The following is a 19,966-nucleotide window of genomic DNA, read 5'->3' on the forward strand; positions in this document are numbered from 1 at the left end:
TTTTCAAGTCATTTTATCGAATTCGAAGTAATAATTGAATAAAAGGTAATTAATTTCTGATTGAAATCATAACAAAATAAATAATTGATTGAATGGACGTGATTAGTTTCATGTTATTTACTTTGAATAAAAGAAACCTATAATAATACAAAAAAAATATGTAAGCACGTGTGGAACGGCGGGAGAAGCCTCCACCAAATATGTAAGCACGATGTGCCTACACCAAATATATGTAGGGGGGGGGGGAACTATGATAACGAAAAAAGAACAGAATAACTAGAACTTTAATTAATGAATCTTAACATATGTACATTTGAACAAAACAAGATTAATTTGATTATAAAACAATATTTGATATGAATTAATGGGGAAAACACTCGCTTGCTGCTAATGAGGATTCAATGTTTGTGGCTATGAAAATTTAAGAACAATGATTCAGTTGTCACCTACCTTTTTGAAATAGCTTCCCACTTTGGCATCCACTGGTATTTCGCGACTTTAGTATTTTAAAAGAACAAATATTAACTGAACCAATGAATAGGCTCAGAACCCGTCTCCCTTAACAATACAATTATTTTTATACTGCCCGATCTGTGACAGAATAACTGTACTATTAAACGAACCGAAATCTAGCCTTTTTCACTGGATCAGCCGGACTTAACTTTCAGTCCTATCGAACAAGCTCACACACACTGACGCTCAGACCAAAAGTTAAATTTTGGGTATTAAATATAACTCAGTCAATGCCAAACATGAAAGCCATTTCAAGTACATATTTTTATCTGTCGCACAAGCGGCACGTTTGTTATTAAAAACAAAAGAGAAGCTACATTAATTTTGACAACAAATGAAATAAACAATCTTTCTGTCGATGACAAAGATTGTTCAAAGACAAAAACACTGTTCATAAAATTTTTCCAATTTAAAACTCTAAAATCCTGATCAATATGAGATAAATATATGATTCATATATATGTCCCATATGACCAGGTGACACAAGGTTCATTTTTATCAACCTCCGATTGCATATTATTGGACATAGTCGAGCGGTAGGGGGACGATTTCTCGGAACTAAGCAGCTTGGCATCCTCACCAAATGCCCTGTGATGGATGTGGCCTAATCGTCAATTATAGTTGTTCTCAAGTCATATGGTGCGTACAGATATACGCGCCGCGAACATGAGCAATTCACTTTTAATCAGCTGACTATATCTGTATTTTCACAGGAACGGTAAGATACAGATATAAAAATCTTGGTATCAGCTTGGCATCAAAAGTGAATTTCTCATGTTCGCGGCGCGTAAATCTGTACGCACCTTTAGACCCAGCAGAAACATGGCTGCTTCACATGAGTCTCCTGCCAAGTACTAGCAAAAGGCAATAGTTCTGCATAAATCCAACGAAGAATGATTCAAGTTTACGTAGTAAAATTATCAGTGATGATATTTGTGTGTAAGTTGAAATAACTTCCGGAATCGTTGAGAACCATGGCAACTCGGCTCCACAATTCTGGTGCAACCACACGGCTTATCCAGCGAATCAAAAAGGATAATTTCGATCACCCACCACACAAAACTGACTAGGCCTCTGGTAATTCATACCTTCCCCCGAAACAACTCATGACATGACTTTGTGGACAGAGCTCCCAAACTAGCGAGAGCTCAAAAACAATGTCATAGCCCATTTATGCACTCAAACTCATTTGGCGGTAGTATTTTATGAAGAGGATTACTGTAGACTGGTCCACTGGTATGACGAATTCCTCAACCTTTACGGTTCACGATAATTATGTTAAAGAATTAATAATAAATATTGTATGTTCGAAAATAATAATGTTCATAAGTGTGTGAGTCACTTTTAGTGAAAAAAAATTCTTTCAAATGCATTTGTCTTCCATTATGGCCATGGCCAATCGGAGGTTGAAAACAAATAACTCTAGTTTATAACATTAGTCATTATTTGAGGATCTCTTCGCGGTGGACTCTTGCCTGCTAGAACTTCACTTGAGCTATATTTTGTACTAGTGTGTGTACGTATCATGATGGATTTGTTTGAGATGAAAGTATCATAAGTTGATGTTGTTTTACATGACGAAACACTCTGTTGAAGTTGACACATTAGGTTTGAAAGTGTTTGAATTTTCAAACAATAAGGGGCGGTTTCCGAGCTCGGGATTCAGCTAAGTTCTATACTTTAAACAGCTGGAGTCAGAAAATTGGCTTTCCGAAACGGGGCGTAGTCGTAGTTTCAATGATATTCTTCATTTTCTCATTTTTATAATTGGAAACGTTTTTCCTTGACGAAATGAAACATTCCTAAATAATTTAAAGTAGCTAAAACTTTACACTATTTTCTCTTAATTTTATTTTGTGTTCAATTTTCTAGTTTTTCGAAATTTAATTTAAACGTGGACTACGACCACGCCCCGTTTCGGAAAGCCAATTTTCTGACTCCAGTGTAATGTAGCCGATTATTTGACATGAATTTTCACAATCCAAGAGCATCCATTGTTTAAAAATTAAAAGTGTCGACGACGGTGAAAATTCATGACAAGTAAAATTGGGCTGAAAAATGTATGCCTCTTGGCAGTCTTTACATGATTTTTTAACGTAGTTTACTACACTGTCATACACGTTTTCTCAATAGTATCTCGATGATATTTTCTCATAAGTTTTGTAAATGCCTGTATGACCACCGGTCAAAGGGTCATCGTGAAACATTTCTAGTAACTTTTTGATTAGGGATCGAGGTATAACAAGTTTAATTCATTATTTATTTATTTATTTATTTATTTATGAAAAACATGGAAGCATACAGAATTTCTCCCAAAAATATTGCTTCCATAACAACACAATTACAATAGTTCATTATACATAGAAAAGAAGAATATTGAAAAAAATTACAATGAAAGAAGAGGAAAAATAATAGAAAAAAATAAATGAACAAAAAAAACCGAGTCAGTACTAATCATACCCTTGAGGACTAGTACATAAGTGGATTAAAAAAAACATACAACATCAACTCAACAGACAAGAGACACATTAAAACACTCGACAGTCACACTCGCAGAAGTCGCCTGCAATCCCTACGGAAGCGACTGTAACCGAATGACAGGTCAAGATGATCCGAGAAGCAATTGAAAATTACTGATGATTTATATATGGGAGAGTTCTGATGATTTAAAGTGTTGCAATAAGGTATAAATAATCTAAAACTGGAACGGCGAGGCACTGCAGAAATGTACACATTTAACTGGGAAAGCAAAAACATTGAGGTGATTCTGCCATTGAATACATTAAAAACGAACAAAAGCATACTAAAATCACGTCTCAATTTTAATGATTCCACACCGAACATCATTCTGAGTTGTGATGTGGGGAAGTCGAAGGGGCATGTATTGTTGAACTTTTTAAAATATAAATATCTAAGGAATCTGTTTTGAACACACTCCAAATGATGTATCAGTGAATTCTGGTATGGGTTCCAAACCACACAACCATACTCCAGAACGCTACGAATAAGTGTCTTGAAGAGATAGCACAGAGTCCGTATGCTGTTGAAATGTGAGCATGTTCTGATGATGAAACCAAGCTGCTGATATGCCTTATTCACAATCCTTTCAACATGCAGAGAGAAATTGAGCTTGTGATCGAAAACAACTCACAAGTCTTTGAAATTTTCTACTTCTTCAATAATTATATGCCATTAATATGATACAGAGCGTTGTTCAATGTAATGTTCCTCTGACGGGTAATCCTCATGACACTGCATTTTCCCACATTCACATCCAATCCATTATCCACGCACCATCCACACAGACCATCCACATCACTCTCCAAGAGCTCACAATCAACAATATCACTTATTCTTCTGAAAAGCTTCACATCATCGGCATATAATAGAACATTAGAGTGATTTATGACATTAGGCAAATCATTGATGAATAACAGATAGAGCAATGGTCCCAAGTTCGATCCCTGAGGAACCCCAGAAGTATTCACAAAACATTGTGACCGGTAATTCAGCATCTGTACATACTGCCTTATCCCAACAAGGTAAGTCTCGAAAAAGGAAAGTAGGGACATGCTAAAACCAAATAGGGATATTTTCTTCAACAATATGGAATGATTCACGGAGTCGAATGCCTTTGACAGGTCAGTGTAAACGACATCAACCCTACCACCATCTAAAATCGACGAGACTCTCTGAGTAAATTCAACCAAGTTGGTGGTGGCCACCACCGGTTGATCTACCTTGAACAAATCCATGCTGAAAGTCACTTATTCTATTCCGAACATGCCCAATGGATTTGCTGATTTCTTTTCATCAGTTTACAGAGATGCTGATTCTGCAGGCATTGAAATTGATGATACAGCTACTGATAATTTGCATTACCCCTCTGTTAGTCTTGAAGATGTACTAAATGCAATTAATAAACTGAGTCCATCGGGATCTGGGGGCCCTGATGGGGTACCAGCATTCATTATTAAGGGCTGCTCCAACATACTTGCTGAACCTTCAAAATTCCTTTTTAACCTCTCCCTTGAATCAAATATTTCCCCTGATAAGAGGAAGTATCTAGAATTGTTCCAATCTTCAAGTCTGGTAATAGAAATCTTGTCAATAATTATCGTCCTATTTGTATATTGAACTGTTTTGCCAAAGTATTCGAAATGATTCTCTACAATTACATATTTAGTCATAGTATTGCAACAATCGAGCAGCTCAACACACTCACATTCATACAAAATATCATTAAAAAAATAATAATAAAATAAAAACAAACAAACTGATGACAGTCATTCAAAATCAATGATTTTTACGAGAAAGAAAAGAAAATATCGCTGTAGGTACGCGAAAACTATAGAATAATATAATCTAAGGAAAACTATAAATACCGTATATAATCAAGCATGCAGCTATCAAATCGAAAGATAAGTGAGAGCGAACCTTCAGTTCAGTCAAGCAAAATAATAGTGTCATAATCATTACTGAGCCCGAGATGACATCCATCAATAACAACAATATTGATACCGAACAGCCAAACAGCAGAGTCGCAGCCAAAGCAATAGATATTCACTGTAATCAGCTGGCTTGATAATTACAAGTTTCCAACTCACTCACTCACTCACTCACTCACTCACTCACTCACTCACTCGCATAACTAAAAATCTACCAGACCAAAAATGTTCAAATTTGGTAGGTATGTTCAGTTGGCCCTTTAGAGGCGCACTAAGAAATCTTTTGGCAATATTTCAACTCTAAGGGTTGTTTTTAAGGGTTTAAAGTTCGTCTTTTATCTATATATATAAAAGCGAAATGGCACTCACTCACTGACTGACTGACTCACTCACTCACTCACTCACTCACTCACTCACTCACTCGCATAACTAAAAATCTACCAGACCAAAAATGTTCAAATTTGGTAGGTATGTTCAGTTGGCCCTTTAGAGGCGCACTAAGAAATCTTTTGGCAATATTTCAACTCTAAGGGTTGTTTTTAAGGGTTTAAAGTTCGTCTTTTAGCATGTATATTCTTCTTCTCCCAATCTCTTAATTAGAATTGAAACTTCCATATCATATGTTACTATAGAACTATAATCTAGATAGAGTACCTCTTCGAAACAGTTGTTAACTGGCAACTAAATTAATAATTTTGTCAGGTTGGCATTAAGTTGAGTTGATTTTGTTAGGTTGGCACCAAGTTGAAGATTTAAATGCATTTATCGCGGAAAAATTGATTGGGCACTGCTACTTCAATCCTGGGAATATTATATTACTAGCCGTCAGGCTCGCTTCGCTCGCCATATCTGTTTAGCCAGACGTTTAGTCTGGACCCCCGACTGGATTGTCCTAATATAATATGATAAAAATGAAAAAAATGCAGGCGAGCGAAGCGAGCCTGCTGATCTCATTCTTGGACGATCCAGTCGGGGGTCCAGGGGGCGGAGCCCCCTGGCTAGACGGATATGGCGAGCGAAGCGAGCCTGACGGCTAGTCATTATATATAAGAGCATTATTATCATAATAAATAATATCCCATACCCAATCTCAATTTGAAATATCATTCACAATCTGCCACACACATTGACATCCCCAACAACTCCAAGTTAAATGATGCCCATTGAATTTTTTTAGATAAACAATGCCTTTCTGAATGGCATATTTTCTTGATTTTATGTATTTTCTTGTGTTGGTGCCTCTTAACAGAGGGGTGGAGCCGAGCCCGATTATCAGCTGTAGATAGTTCCAGGTCCCGTCCTCGTAACCGACTGCCAAGAGGCATACATTTTTCAGTCCAATTTTACTTGTCATGAATTTTCACCGTCGTTGGCTCTTTTAATTCTTAAACAATGGATGCTCTCGGATTGTGAAAATTCATGTCAAATAATCGTCTACATTACACCAGCTATTTAAAGTCTAGAACTTAGCTAAATCCCGAGGTCGGAAACCAGCCCCAAGAGTCTCGATTATTCCATTCCCTACGGACAAATAGCATTTAGAACTCAACGTGAGAAGAAAAACTCTTCTCTAGTGTTGTGTTCTTTTATGTTGAATTTTGTATTTTGTGTTACGCATCATGCAGACTACACATTTTCATGTTATACGACGAGCTCATACATTTTGTAAAATTTTCTGGCAAATAAAGAATCTTGAATCTATTGTGACATCAACTCTTCCCATTCAACCAATAATGACAGAGAATTTCATAGCTAACCGTTTTGTCGATCAAGTGAAGCTTTGAGCCAGCGATCGTCTAGATATTTGGAGAGGTCGGTAAAGGAGGTGAGCCGCTTGTCAGGCCTCGGCTCGAGGAACTTGCGCATCCAGCGATGGCAGCGCGATGACAGCAGCTTGAAGAGCTTTGGCACGCGCACGTGCATGAGGACGGGCATGTTGCTCGAGTGCCAGTAGACGTAGCGCGCGTAGCGGGGATCGTCCCAGGCCGCCTTCTGCCACGGCAGGCAGCCCGTCAGGCACACGAACATCACTATCGCAAACTGCCACACGTCGTGCGACGTCTCCGCTCTGAAACACCGTTACCAACACAACACATTTCTATATATAACTATGGAAAGTAGAGTGAACATTGATGTTGTGGAACTTTTCCATAATTGAAGAGACTTGAGATGTTGTCAAGAAATCCACTTTATTTCAATAAAAGCACACATGAAAGCAGGTTCCTGTGAAATACCTATTTTTATTAAAATAAAGTGGATTTTTTGACAACATCTCAAGTCCCTTCAATACAGTAACTATAGAATTTGTAACAGGAATACTGCATTAAATATTCCATTGAATTTCAGATCAATATGCACGTAAACACTACCGTACCTTTTGTATTCTAGATTCCTTTATTAGATTGATCAAACAATTCTTGTTAAATTCATAAACCTTATTCTGCCTTTCAACAATAAACAAGATCAAAACAATCTCCTGCTTTTATAATTACAGTCAACTAGCAGCAATAATGTTTCATAGTGGAAGTTGTGAGTTTGAAATGTCTTATTCAGATACACATCTCATATTTCAACATATTCAAGAGTTTCGCAGAAGAAACTAGAGTCTTTCATGTGATAAACTATAACTGTGCTTTTGATTTGGAACTGGAACGTTTTTAGTAACAAAATCAAAATTATCAAAGTTTAACAAAACTTTAACAATAAGTTCAAAACCGACAACCAGAACTCAAGAATAATGACATTATCAGAAGAAAAATTGAACAACTCATTCAGCTTTTTCTTTCTAAAGGTGCATTTTCGTTTGTGCATAAATTTCTGCAGTCGACAACGGCAAGCATTGTTGACATTCATATTGTCCAAATTTCAAGTGTGCTAAAACAGCTGATCAAATAACTTTTCATTATTTGTTTCTATTATTAAAGAATTAAACATTTCCAATAACATAAACATATTGCAATTTGAAAGTATAGGCTCAACCTGCCCCATTAAAACATAATTGAACATAATCTTTTAGGTTATGTAGACAAATTGAAAATTTACTCAATCTGAGATTCTCTCCCTGTCGTGGTCAACGATGGCATTCACGCACCAACGAAAACGCAGCTTTAAGCTGGGATCTCAGATTGGGAAGAATTCAATTTGTCTAAATAACATAAATTAATATTAAGTTCAATTATGCATTAATGAGGGAGGTTGAGTTTATACTTTTAAATGACATTTATGTTTATATTATTAAAAATGTTTTAATTCTTGAATAATAAACACAAATAATGAAAAGTTATTTGATTGATAGCTGTTTTAGCACACTTGAAATTTGGACAATATGAATGTCAACAATGCTTGCCGTCATCGACTGCGGAAATTTACGCATATACCAAAATGCACCTTAACATAGTAAAAACAGATTAGAAAATTACAGATTAAAAAATATACATTTGTTAGAAAAACTGTAAAAAGGCTATAAATTGTAAATGTGAACATTGTAAATAAATTTGTATTGATATTCATAGTATATATAATTTATTCTAATCATTTACCGTACCGTAATATATCATTTATTCTAATCTCAATTAATATATTATTTGGTTTCAATTTGGTATTGATTGATTTCAGATTTCAATAGTTGATATAAATGTTCAAATATCATGGGTGGATAATTTAAAATTGAAAGCATATGGTTCTGCAAGACATAACATTACAGAACTTAGATAATTCACATCAATATATCAATAAATCTATCCTAATATCACTTTCTCTTTATTCCTGTGCATTTCTATCTCTTAAGGTTATACAGAGTTGGTGAAAAGTCTGAGAATGGCTTAATATCTCAAACACAAAGTTAATTTGATGGTGGGTGTGATTTCAAGGTTTGTGTGATTGGGATCTTATACCTTAATTTAAAATACTACTTCAATTTGACTTTAAAAATCTGGTCCGCCATTTTGAATGCAACTTTATTTTTTTAAATAGGAAGGTGGTCATATGATACATGATTTTGATACGGAATTTCAAGAAAAATGAATGGCAAAAACCGCATATCGATCAAATCGTTTTGAAGATATTCATATTATTAATGAATACCATGCAAATCAGAAATGCAATACATGAGTGGTATTGATTAATAATGTGAATATCTTCTAAATGGTTCGAGATATCGATGTGCGATTTTCGCCATTCATTTTTCTTGAAATTCCATATTGAATTCATGTATTGCATGACTACCTTCTCATTTGAAAAAAATAAAGTAGCATTCAAAATAACAGATCCAATATGACGGACCAGATTTTCAAAGTCATAGTGAAGCCTAGTATTTTCAATTTGAGTAGGATCCTCAATCACACCCACCTTGGAATAACATTGTTTATGAGATACTAAGCCGTTCTCATACTTTCTTCTCTACTTTCTGCTTTGAATAGTAGAACTCCGTATTGGAATCATTATATCGCATGACCACCTTGCTATTTAAAAAAATAAAGTTGCATCCAAAATGACGGATCCAAGATGGTGGACCAGATTTTTAAAGTAATAATGAAGTAGTTTTTTCAATTTGAGTAGGATCCCCAATCACACCCACTGTCCAGTGGCGGATCTAGAATTTTATTTTGGGGGGGGGGGCTGAACAGGGGAAAATTTTGTGAAAGGGCTTACATTTAATGAAGTTAATTGTTGAAGTTTTATGGAGTAAAAACGTGTGTTTCACAGTAAAAGTTTTCAGGATGTTTTGTTTATTTATTTAATAATGAAATACATTAAAGTTAATAAAAGACAGATTAAAAATATGAAAAGGATTTATTTTTAAGTACATCGTACATTTAATATTTCGAAATAGTTCTACTGCCTGGAGATGAATAAATAATGATGGGGACACAGTTGGAACTTTTATTTTTTATATTATATACTTTTTCTAATTATATTTGTATAAAATTTACATTCTTACAAAAAAAATTTAGGCGTTTTGGGGGGGGCTTGAGCCCGAAAGCCCCCCCCGTAGATCCGCCACTGCCACTGTCAAATAACTTTTGTGTACGGTATGAGATATTAAGCCGCTCTCGAACTTTTCACCCACTCTGTATACACCATCCACGCTCAACGTTGATCTATAGGCTCACATGAAGATATGGCCGCATTTATTAAAATGTGTAATTTTCCGAGTTTAAACCAAGAACTGATCAATCACCGTTCTAACTGGTATAGTGCATAATGTTTGCATAAATAATTGTATTCTCTTTTAATTGGAAATTTGTCGATCCTCTTTTAAAATGAATTATACTTGAACTATGGCGATATAGTGTTCAAGTTGTACTGACTTGTATGTATCGTCGTTGTTGATGAGAAGGACATCGGGCGGCGCATAAGGCAGCCACTCGTTCCGCCGACGCACTGCCGTCCCGATGCGGCGCGTCTCTCCGAAGTCGCACAACTTGATGCGAGAAAAGTCCGACCGGAAGACTAGAATGTTGTCCAGTTTGACGTCTCGGTGCACCAGCTCCCTGGCATGCAGGTGCTCCAACGCAGCTGCTAGCTGAATAAGAATCGCAATGTTTTTCAATGCAATTGAACATTACTGAATCATTCATTGAACTATAATCTAAAGCCATCCATCAACAGTGAGGTTCATGTTATAATGACAATTGAATCTGATTAGCGTTGGTGTTTCTACCCTCGTCTATCATTCGACAAAACAGATAGCACTATCCTTTCCTAGCTTCGCAATGTTGCAAATTCGTTTTCTTACAATAAAGAAATATAATCAATTAACAAAAAATCAATAATGAAAATTTATTATCCAATCATTGAAATATATATATATTTTCTTGACAAATAAAATGTAATTGATTATTTTAAACAAGAATGAACAGTTAATATTACCATAGAGAAACGATAGCATAAGTAGATATCCCATGATAGAGAGAATTTATGTCGCAACTTTTACTGTTATCTCAAGCCGATTACTGTCGATTATTGTCAATTTTTACTGTTTTGTTGGGGTGATAGTGTTTGAACGGCACAATTTGAGAGACTACCAGCGTCACACAGCTGCATAGGAAAGAACTACGTGAACTATCGGTTAGGGATAACAGTAAAAGTTGCGACATAAACGCCCTATACCATGGGATATCTACTCACGTTATCGTTTCTCTATGATATTACTCTGTTCAATATCCAAACTTTTTCACTATTAAGATTGAACTTGAATTTTAAAAACACTTATGGAGTGAAAATGCAATTACATTGGTAGTAACGATCATTCCAACTGTTGTCGGTCATCATAAGACTGTAGGAATTTAATGTAAAGGTTATGTGTGGTAAGGGATGAAAGTGGTTTAATAGGTGGTGGTGGGGATTAGTGGGGCGGTAATTTTGAATTGTGGACTATTTTTAGGAGACTGTAGGGAAACTGTTTTGTGTGATTGTAAATACTCCACAAAATAAAAACAAAATCATCAACGAAAAATAATTTGGAAAATGACCAAAAATTAATCACAATCACATACTACAACAAAAAAATCACAAAAAATAACATCATCTTTCAAAAAACTCAAATACAAAATTGCCTTTAAAACAACCAATTTACTGAGAAAATATTTACAACATCACCAAACAAACAGAGATTTGAAGAACCAGGCATCTACAAATTGAAATCTAATGATTGCAATTGTCACCTGGTCATATGGGACATATATATAATAATATATTCATTTCATATTGATCAGGATTTTAGTTATAAATTTAAATTCATTGAATAGTCATCTGTGATTGACAGAAAGATTGTTTGTTACGTGATAATAGTTGACTGTAGTTTTCACTTTCCTTGCCCTATTACCGAAAAAAAATTAAGGTACCCCAATTTCTAAATATCTATACGTTTCAATGTCCTCTGAGTCCGAAAAAGTGGTTTTCGGGTATTGGTCTGTATGTGTGTGTGTGTGTGTGTGTGTGTGTGTGTGTGTGTGTGTGTGTGTGTGTGTGTGTGTGTGTGTGTGTGTGTGTGTGTGTGTGTGTGTATGAGTGTATGTGCGTCTGTGTACACGATATCTCATCTCCCAGTTAACGGAATGACTTGAAATTTGGAACTTAAGGTCCTTACAATATAGGGATATCCGACATGAACAATTTCGATCAAATGCAATTCAAGATGGCGGCTAAAATGGAGAAAATGTTGTCAAAAACAGGGTTTTTCGCGATTTTCTCGGAAACAGCTTCAACGATTTTCATTAACCGGCTCCGCGACGGAGATTGGCGATCATCAATGAAGTTGTGATCAACGGTGAAGTTGTGAATAATCTTAGGTATGCGGATGACACAGTGTTGTTGGCTGGAAGTGCAGATGATCTCCAACTGCTGTTGAACCATGTGAATACAACCAGCAATAAGTATGGATTGTGTATGAATGTACGCAAAACAAAGTTCATGGTTGTTAGCAGAGAACGTGTCGAGGCAACAGTGAGAATTGCTGGTAAGTTGGTGGAACGTGTACAAAGCTTCAAATATCTTGGATGTTGTGTTAATGAGAAATGGAGTTTCGACCAGGAAGTAAGAAGTAGGATTGAGCAGGCAAGGGCAGCATTTTTCAGAATGAGAGGGGTATTATGCAATCGGAACCTTGCTCTCAAGACTAGAATTCGTTTGTTGAAGTGCTACATCATTCCAGTGTTGTTGTATGGGCATGAGGGATGGACATTAACGAAAGCATTGGAGGCAAAGCTGCAGGCGTTTGAACTGTGGTTGTATCGGCGCATTCTTCGTATTTCATGGACAGAAAGGGTAAGGAATTCTGAGGTATTAGAACGAATTGGGACTAAAGTGGAGGTTCTTTACTGTATTAAGAGTCAGAAGCTTCATTATTTTGGACATGTGATGCGCAATGATAAGTACAGTTTCCTGCAGTTGATAATGGAGGGCAAGATTGAAGGAAGACGCCGGGCTGGAAGAAGGAAAACATATATCCTGGTTAAAGAACCTGAGAGAGTGGTTCAACATTGACTCAACATCTCTGTTCCGAGCTGCAGTCAATAGTTATTGATAAGCTCTATCAACTGCCACACGTCCCATATCTGTAAAAATTTCAGGAGCTCCGCCCCATCTATGCAAAGTTTGATTTTAGATTCCCAATTATCAGGCTTCATATACAATTTGAACAAAAGAATTCGAGTGGAAAAGATTTAGTATGAAAATCTCTGCAATTGATGTTCAGTAACATTTCCACCTAAAATAGAAAATAAGCTTGAAATTCGAGAAAATGTGATTATTAAATTGCAAACTGTTAGCAACTGTTGGTTCTATTAAATCATTCACTACGAAGAGATAGCAGACCTCGTGTGTATCCAGCGTTATTGACCTATCACCAGCTGTCTCATATCTTTGAATAGTAGACTGAGATGCGCGAGAACACTAGCATCAGGTGATCAATTTTCATAACGGCGGCAAGGAAAGTTGTGTGAGTGCACCACACCAGATTTTTCTACGTGCGCTCGTGCGATAGATAGAAAAATATTATTATGTACTCGAGATGGCTTTCATGTTTGGCATTGACTGATAGTGTATTTGTACCCCGAATTTATCTTCTTGGGGGAGAGCTCGTTTGATAGGACTGACAGTAAGTCCGGCTGATCTGGTGAAGAGGATAGACTTGTTTGTTTTATAATAATTATTGTTTTTCTGTCAGAGTTCGGGCAGTCTAATAAGAATTGTATTATTAAATGAGACAGGTTCTGAACCCGATTCATTATTCCAGTTAATTTGATTTTTAAATATTAATTTAACGTCGCGAAATATCAGTGAATGCCAAGCGGGAAGCCATCTAAAAAAGGTAGGTGATTTCTTTTGTTGAGATTCTTTTTAATTCCATTGCCATGAAAATTGAAGGCATTGCAGCAAAGCAAGTACCCTTGCCCTTATTATAGTTTATTCTAATCAGAAATCTTGTTTCATTATATAATACACTCACATCATCTCAAATAATTATTTCCTTGAAACAGTAATCTTAATTGTTATAATAAAAATCATAAATGCAAATATAAAGATAACGTTTCATTAAATTATATAGTAAATTCTTCACCTTTGATTTATCATTACAACCACCAAAACTATTACATATAGTTATTCTTCCCTTGTTGTTACATATTTGGTGGAGGTTCCTCTCCTCTAGCTTACACAATAAACTGTACATTGGACTGACTGGATGTGGCTTTCAAACAAGATACAAAGAGCACATCAGAGCTATAAATAAACCACATAGCCACTCAAACTTTGCTTACCATATTATATCAACAAACCACACAAACACTGACATAAATATAGCCACCAATCTTGAAATTCTCCTCATCACACAAAGAAGTGAAAAGCTCAATGTATTTGAACAATACAAAATTTACAACCACACAAAACAGTTCCCCAACAGTCTCCTAAATGATTAAATAAATTTCTCCTTACACACACTCTTTGTCAAAAAAGTCCACAATTCAAAATTACCACCCTACTAACGCATCCACCAACCCCCACAACCACCTCTATCCCTTTTACCACAAGTACGGTAACCTTGGCATTACAGTAAATCCCTACAGGCTGATGATGACCGACAACAGGTCGAAACGATCGTCAATACCAATGTAATTGCATTTTCACTCCATGAGTGTTTTTAAAATTCGAGTTTAGTTTATATTACATCAGATATACCAGAATCAGCTACAGAATGCATTGGCAAGGCAGAGAATCGGCAACGCTGTTCTCCTATCTTCCTCCACTGTCATTATACCTTGAACCTCACTATAGTCAAGAATCAAGAGCTTTAGATTTTACCAAATAAGTTGCAAAACAATAAGTTAAAGCATTACTGTCACAGTGTGACATTCATTCACAATGGAAACACAATAAAGTTCCAGTCAATCATCTAATTACCTGTAGGTACAGAAGATGAGAATATTTATAAATATATAGTGCTGGTATATATTTCGGGGCATAACAATACCATCATCAGTCATGTATCACAAATATATATACAAGCAATAAAAATGTTATCTTCTGCCTTATGTATCTAAATGTGATCAGTTTTAAATTAAAAATTTAAGACACAGTCATGGGTTCCTTTGTTTATCATTTTTGTTGTTTTTTATTATTTATTATATTATGTCTATTATACCTTTGGCTTAACTTATTTGGTTCTACATTTACTTTTGGTTTAACTTCAACCATATTTCCTATCACTTTGATCTTACAAAACAGAAAAACTCTCTTCAATATCTCTTCAATAAGTTTTTCACTCTCTATGTTAAACGAGCCTGTACCGTCACCATCAAAAAGTAAACTTAACTAGTTGGTGATGGTACAACAAACACTGTGACGTAGCTGACGCGGTACTATGTGGCCCTACACGTTTGAAAGCATTTGTTTTCTCACTTGCCGTAGTATATCCAACACTCGGCCGTACTGCGGCGCGGGCGGTTATGTGTTGTGTGTCCCAGCCATTACAGTTCAAGCGATTAAAGGTATACTTGAATTTCAAAATCAATTGTTTGAACACGGTTTTTGTTTTTCTGTTTAAGGCCCACATAAGAATTTAAAAAAAAATTAACCTCAATGTTTTTTTTTTTTGAGGAGGAATTTTAATTTTCACTCTAAAAATCCACCATTCAAGGAAAGTTTCACAGCTAATATGCCTTCTGTATCATTTTATGAATATTTTGACATATAGAACATTCTTGTACTCTTATTTTTAATCCAGTTATTCTGTCTAAAACAAAGCCATGACCATATCTGCCCACCATGGGACAGCCCACATTGGGACACTTTAATCATATGATATGCTCCTATTATAATGATGAGCATTGCTTCTGAATCTTATTTTACTTGAAGTTTGCTACATGTCAATGAAATAAATAATTATGATATCATGATTATAGCCTGTAATGTAGCTTCAGAGCCATCAATTCAAACACACTTCGAGATTTTCAAATTTTCCAAAAATGTATTTATACTATTATTATTTTATAATTAAATGAAAATTCAAATATATTTTAAAGGAATTAACAAAAATAATGAATTTCTGATTTTCAATTCAATGTTCCTGGCAAGGGATGTCCCATCGTGGACCGATCTTGAGCCCAGGTTGGGACACTCCCCAAAAACTTTTTTTGCAATAAAAAAATCTATACAGTTTCCTTCCTTAAGGATGAAAGTGTGAGCAATGACAATCAATCTAAAATTAAAAAATGGAGATTTTTTTTATTTTTGTCCAAGTTATAGCTGTTTGAATTTTGGTGTCCCAACGTGGGCTAGTTTACCCTACTTGATGAATTCCTAGTAGGCAAGTGGTTGTGGAATTCTAATGAAAAACATATTTTTGAAGAATACAGTGGTGTATGACAATCAAACTCTATACCGTAAATAAAACTATTTGTGATAAGAATGGTCATGAAATTATTCTAAGAAAATAACAGTATTTGTTTTCTGCACCACACGGAAGTTTAACCATAGGCTAGTTCTTCGATTATAGCCTGGTTTAGTAGGTATTTCTAATGACAAAGTTATTCTTCGAGAAATAATTCTAAATATTCAACGACTAGTCATGTTTGCTGAAATTCTCTGTAAATGGTGCAAAGAAGCTCAATAATATATTCAGCAAGTTTCTACGAATATTTAATGCTGAATTGATATTGAGCAGTTATTGTTGGTACAGTAACTAAATAAATATTCAATTCAACACACCTGTTTTGCGACACGCTTGGTGTGCAACTCTCCAATTCCAATGTCCGACACATTGGACGTGAGATCTCCCAAGGGAGCATATTCCTGACTAAACACATAAAAGCCAGCAGTCTCGAATGCAACATCATAAGTAGTCACTATATTCCTGTGCGCTGATAGATGCAAACCATAGTGGTACTCTCTGTAAAAGTCTTTGATTGAAATGTATGGCTTTGGAAGAGCTTTCAACACCATCTCCGAGTCTGACTGTTTGTGTTCCACCAATAGGATCTTCCCGAACCATCCTTCACCCACTATTTGAAGAATGTCGAACTCTTCAGCCAGATTCACCTGTACATTAAAAAAATGTTGAGAATCAGAACAATAATTCTTGGAAATATGATGGAAGATAGATTGCAAATTAATAAGTTGTGTTAACCAGTTTTCAAGAGAGTATACCGTTTAGAGTAATACGCCCGTACCGTATCATTTTAGGCTAAGGGAGTATTGTGTATTACTGTATAATATTATTAATCAACCGATTAATTATTTGAATCGCTTGTAACAGAACAGCTCATTCATCTATAAACAATCATTGAAATCATCAGTGAATAATGATAAAATCATGACAACAACAAATTGAAATCATTGAAACTGACACATCTCCATCATTGAAAAAAAAATGTATTTCATAGTTCAACTTCCAGTAACTCTGATCATATTAAACCTCATTAACCTCAGCTCAAAAACAATAATAAAGCTCGTAGGCTTTTATTAACTATGCTCAGCAGTTGAACCATAATTATAATTATATAGTTTGAATCATCAGTTCACTCAATTGAAACATATTATAATAAATGTGACCATAGTTTGATTTGATTCTGGATTAATTAATCTTAGTTCAAACTGATATTGAGCATACTGGCCTCAAACTCTGGATTTAGCATTTACAAATTCAACTTACTGTTATCTACTCAGCTAAATATGATAATCCAATAATCTTATATGAAAATCCAACTTTAATCGTTATTTATTTATTGACTTTTGATGAACTGAACACAAGTCCTCAAAATGATTGGGGAAGTACTAACAGGCACAGCCCAAAACTGTTTATTTCCCGAATTTTGATTTATACACTATAATAATAGTCCAGAAAGTAGGTTATGTTCCATACACTTGAATTCAGGTTCAATTTCCTGTTCAAACATTCAAAAACAAGAAATTTATAATTTAGATTATATACAAACTAAATTGAATAAAAAATAACACTCACTAATCACTCGGAATTTGTCGAATAATGATCAACTTTGAAAATTATGATATACCGTAGGTACTCTAGTTTAGGAGGATTATCATGTCATGTCAACAAATCAGATTATGTTGATCATATTGATGAAATTGTCTAGCTAGATAAAATTTCTCGCTGATTGATTATGATTACACAGCTGGAAATAATTCTGTCTCTCTCCCACACAGGCACACGCATATTCTGTTATCGAGAGACGACGGAATTATCAGCTGTTTTCCAAGGATGAATTATCCTTTTAATGTCGTTCAGCGAGTTTTCCAAAGAATAAGACCTAGTGCAATCGAATCTTTATATTATAAACCTACTATGTTCCAAATTTCGTGAAAATCGTTAGAGCCGTTTTCGAGATCCGTAAAACATAAATAACCAGATATAAAAATAACCAGATATATAAATACAGAAATTGCTCGCTTAATTTTATAGGATAGCAATAATACAATGCTGTAGGCTACACAATAAGTACATTTATTGGCCGATACCGTAGGTGGTAAATTTATTTGAACATTCATCGACCTAATATAACACTGGGGGGTACCACACCCCAGACATTTTCATTTGAGTTCCTTTGAAACAAAATACGGTATTGCTTCCACAACGATGTAAATTCAATTTGCATTTTTCTTGTCGGCTCTGAGGTGTGGTATACCCATACTCACTGGATATACTCACTGGATACACCCCAGTGTTATATTAACGTAGGCCTATGCAATTTTCCAAGTTCAGCGTACTATTCACCAAGTGTTGAATTTTTGTTTATTTTATTTTTCTTTAGAAATTTACTTTTTCTTAGTTTTTGCAGAATATTTGTTAGTAACCTATGTTTCAGTGCATCACCTGATAAAATTACTCACAATTCACAGGACAATCCAGATTTGACTTCTACTCAATTTCTCATAGCTTTAAAAGTAATGGAATGTATGGATTTGCAAAACTATATTTGTATGGTTTTTCATATTTCATCAGTTCCTGTATGCAAATATATGAATATGCATGCGTTTTCCAATAGTTTTCATCGAGAAATATGAACTTTTAGTTAGGTATAATAAGAAAAACATATAATCCTATCTCTTTTGCATAAGTAGTAGATGAAAGTACTCATTCTTGACTTTCAGAAAATGTAGGTGAACAATGATATTACAAAAATTAAAAAAAATATATTCTCCAAAACTACCTACCTATTATTACATTTTATCGGATAAAAGTGCAATGATCAGATGAAATCCAAATAAAATCTTATACAAGAATTTTTTCGTCACAAAAATGAATCAGAGGCAATTGAAATATAACAAAGAAAATATCTGTAGAGAGGATTTTCGAAATTTACGGGAATCTTGATGAGAAATAAGTTGGGGTGTACCACACCCCAGTGTTATATTAGTGTATCAATTTGTAGGTGTATTTAAAGGTTTAAGTTGTGTTGTGATTGATGTTGTGGTACTTTTCAATAATGAATAAACAATTAGATGTTGTCAATCACTTTTTATTATTACAGTACATCATATTATTATAATGGATGATGTGACTGATTAATATGTTTTAAATATGTAACAATAAAAAGTATTTGACAACATATATTTGTGTATTAATTTATTATAGATTCAACATACTGTAAGCTTGTCTATTGAATCTAAAAAATGTACCGTGTATGCTATTCAATCGTAATTTTTGTGAATCTCTAAAAATGATCTTAAGTAACGAGAATTGGTACCAGTCCAAGTAGAGAGAAGAGTATATTATTATTATTGTCTGACCGCTATTATAATAAAGTGTGTTTAAAAAAATTATAATCATGCTTCAATTTTTTAGTAGCAAGTCCATGTTATTACTAGCCAACTTGAAAATCCCATGCCGCAACTGACAAAGAAAGACGATTCACAGAAGAGGTTGGCATACCTCCAAGTCAACCTTCACAAATAAATTTGAGACTGGCAAAGACTTTAAGTAATATATGCTCTAATGCTCTATGGTTTTCACTGTTATGACAAACTGTAATGACAGCTGAATTAGTTAG

General features: G+C 34.9%; 1 protein-coding gene across 3 annotated transcripts in view; it reads right to left on the minus strand.

The window, feature by feature from the left end:
- LOC111043710 (serine/threonine-protein kinase meng-po) overlaps positions 1–19,966 on the minus strand; it is a 50,157-nt gene that overhangs the window by 5,151 nt on the left and 25,040 nt on the right. For all 3 annotated transcript variants that reach the window (XM_039428072.1, XM_039428073.1, XM_039428074.1), the window contains 3 exons: positions 16,668–16,997; positions 10,271–10,485; positions 6,719–7,029 (listed from right to left, as the gene is read on the minus strand). In XM_039428072.1, coding sequence (XP_039284006.1) covers positions 6,719–7,029; positions 10,271–10,485; positions 16,668–16,997 — 856 coding nt within the window. The remainder of the gene's footprint in view (positions 1–6,718; positions 7,030–10,270; positions 10,486–16,667; positions 16,998–19,966) is intronic.

Source organism: Nilaparvata lugens, chromosome 5 (assembly GCF_014356525.2).
Source record: "Nilaparvata lugens isolate BPH chromosome 5, ASM1435652v1, whole genome shotgun sequence".
Lineage (NCBI taxonomy): Eukaryota > Metazoa > Arthropoda > Insecta > Hemiptera > Delphacidae > Nilaparvata > Nilaparvata lugens.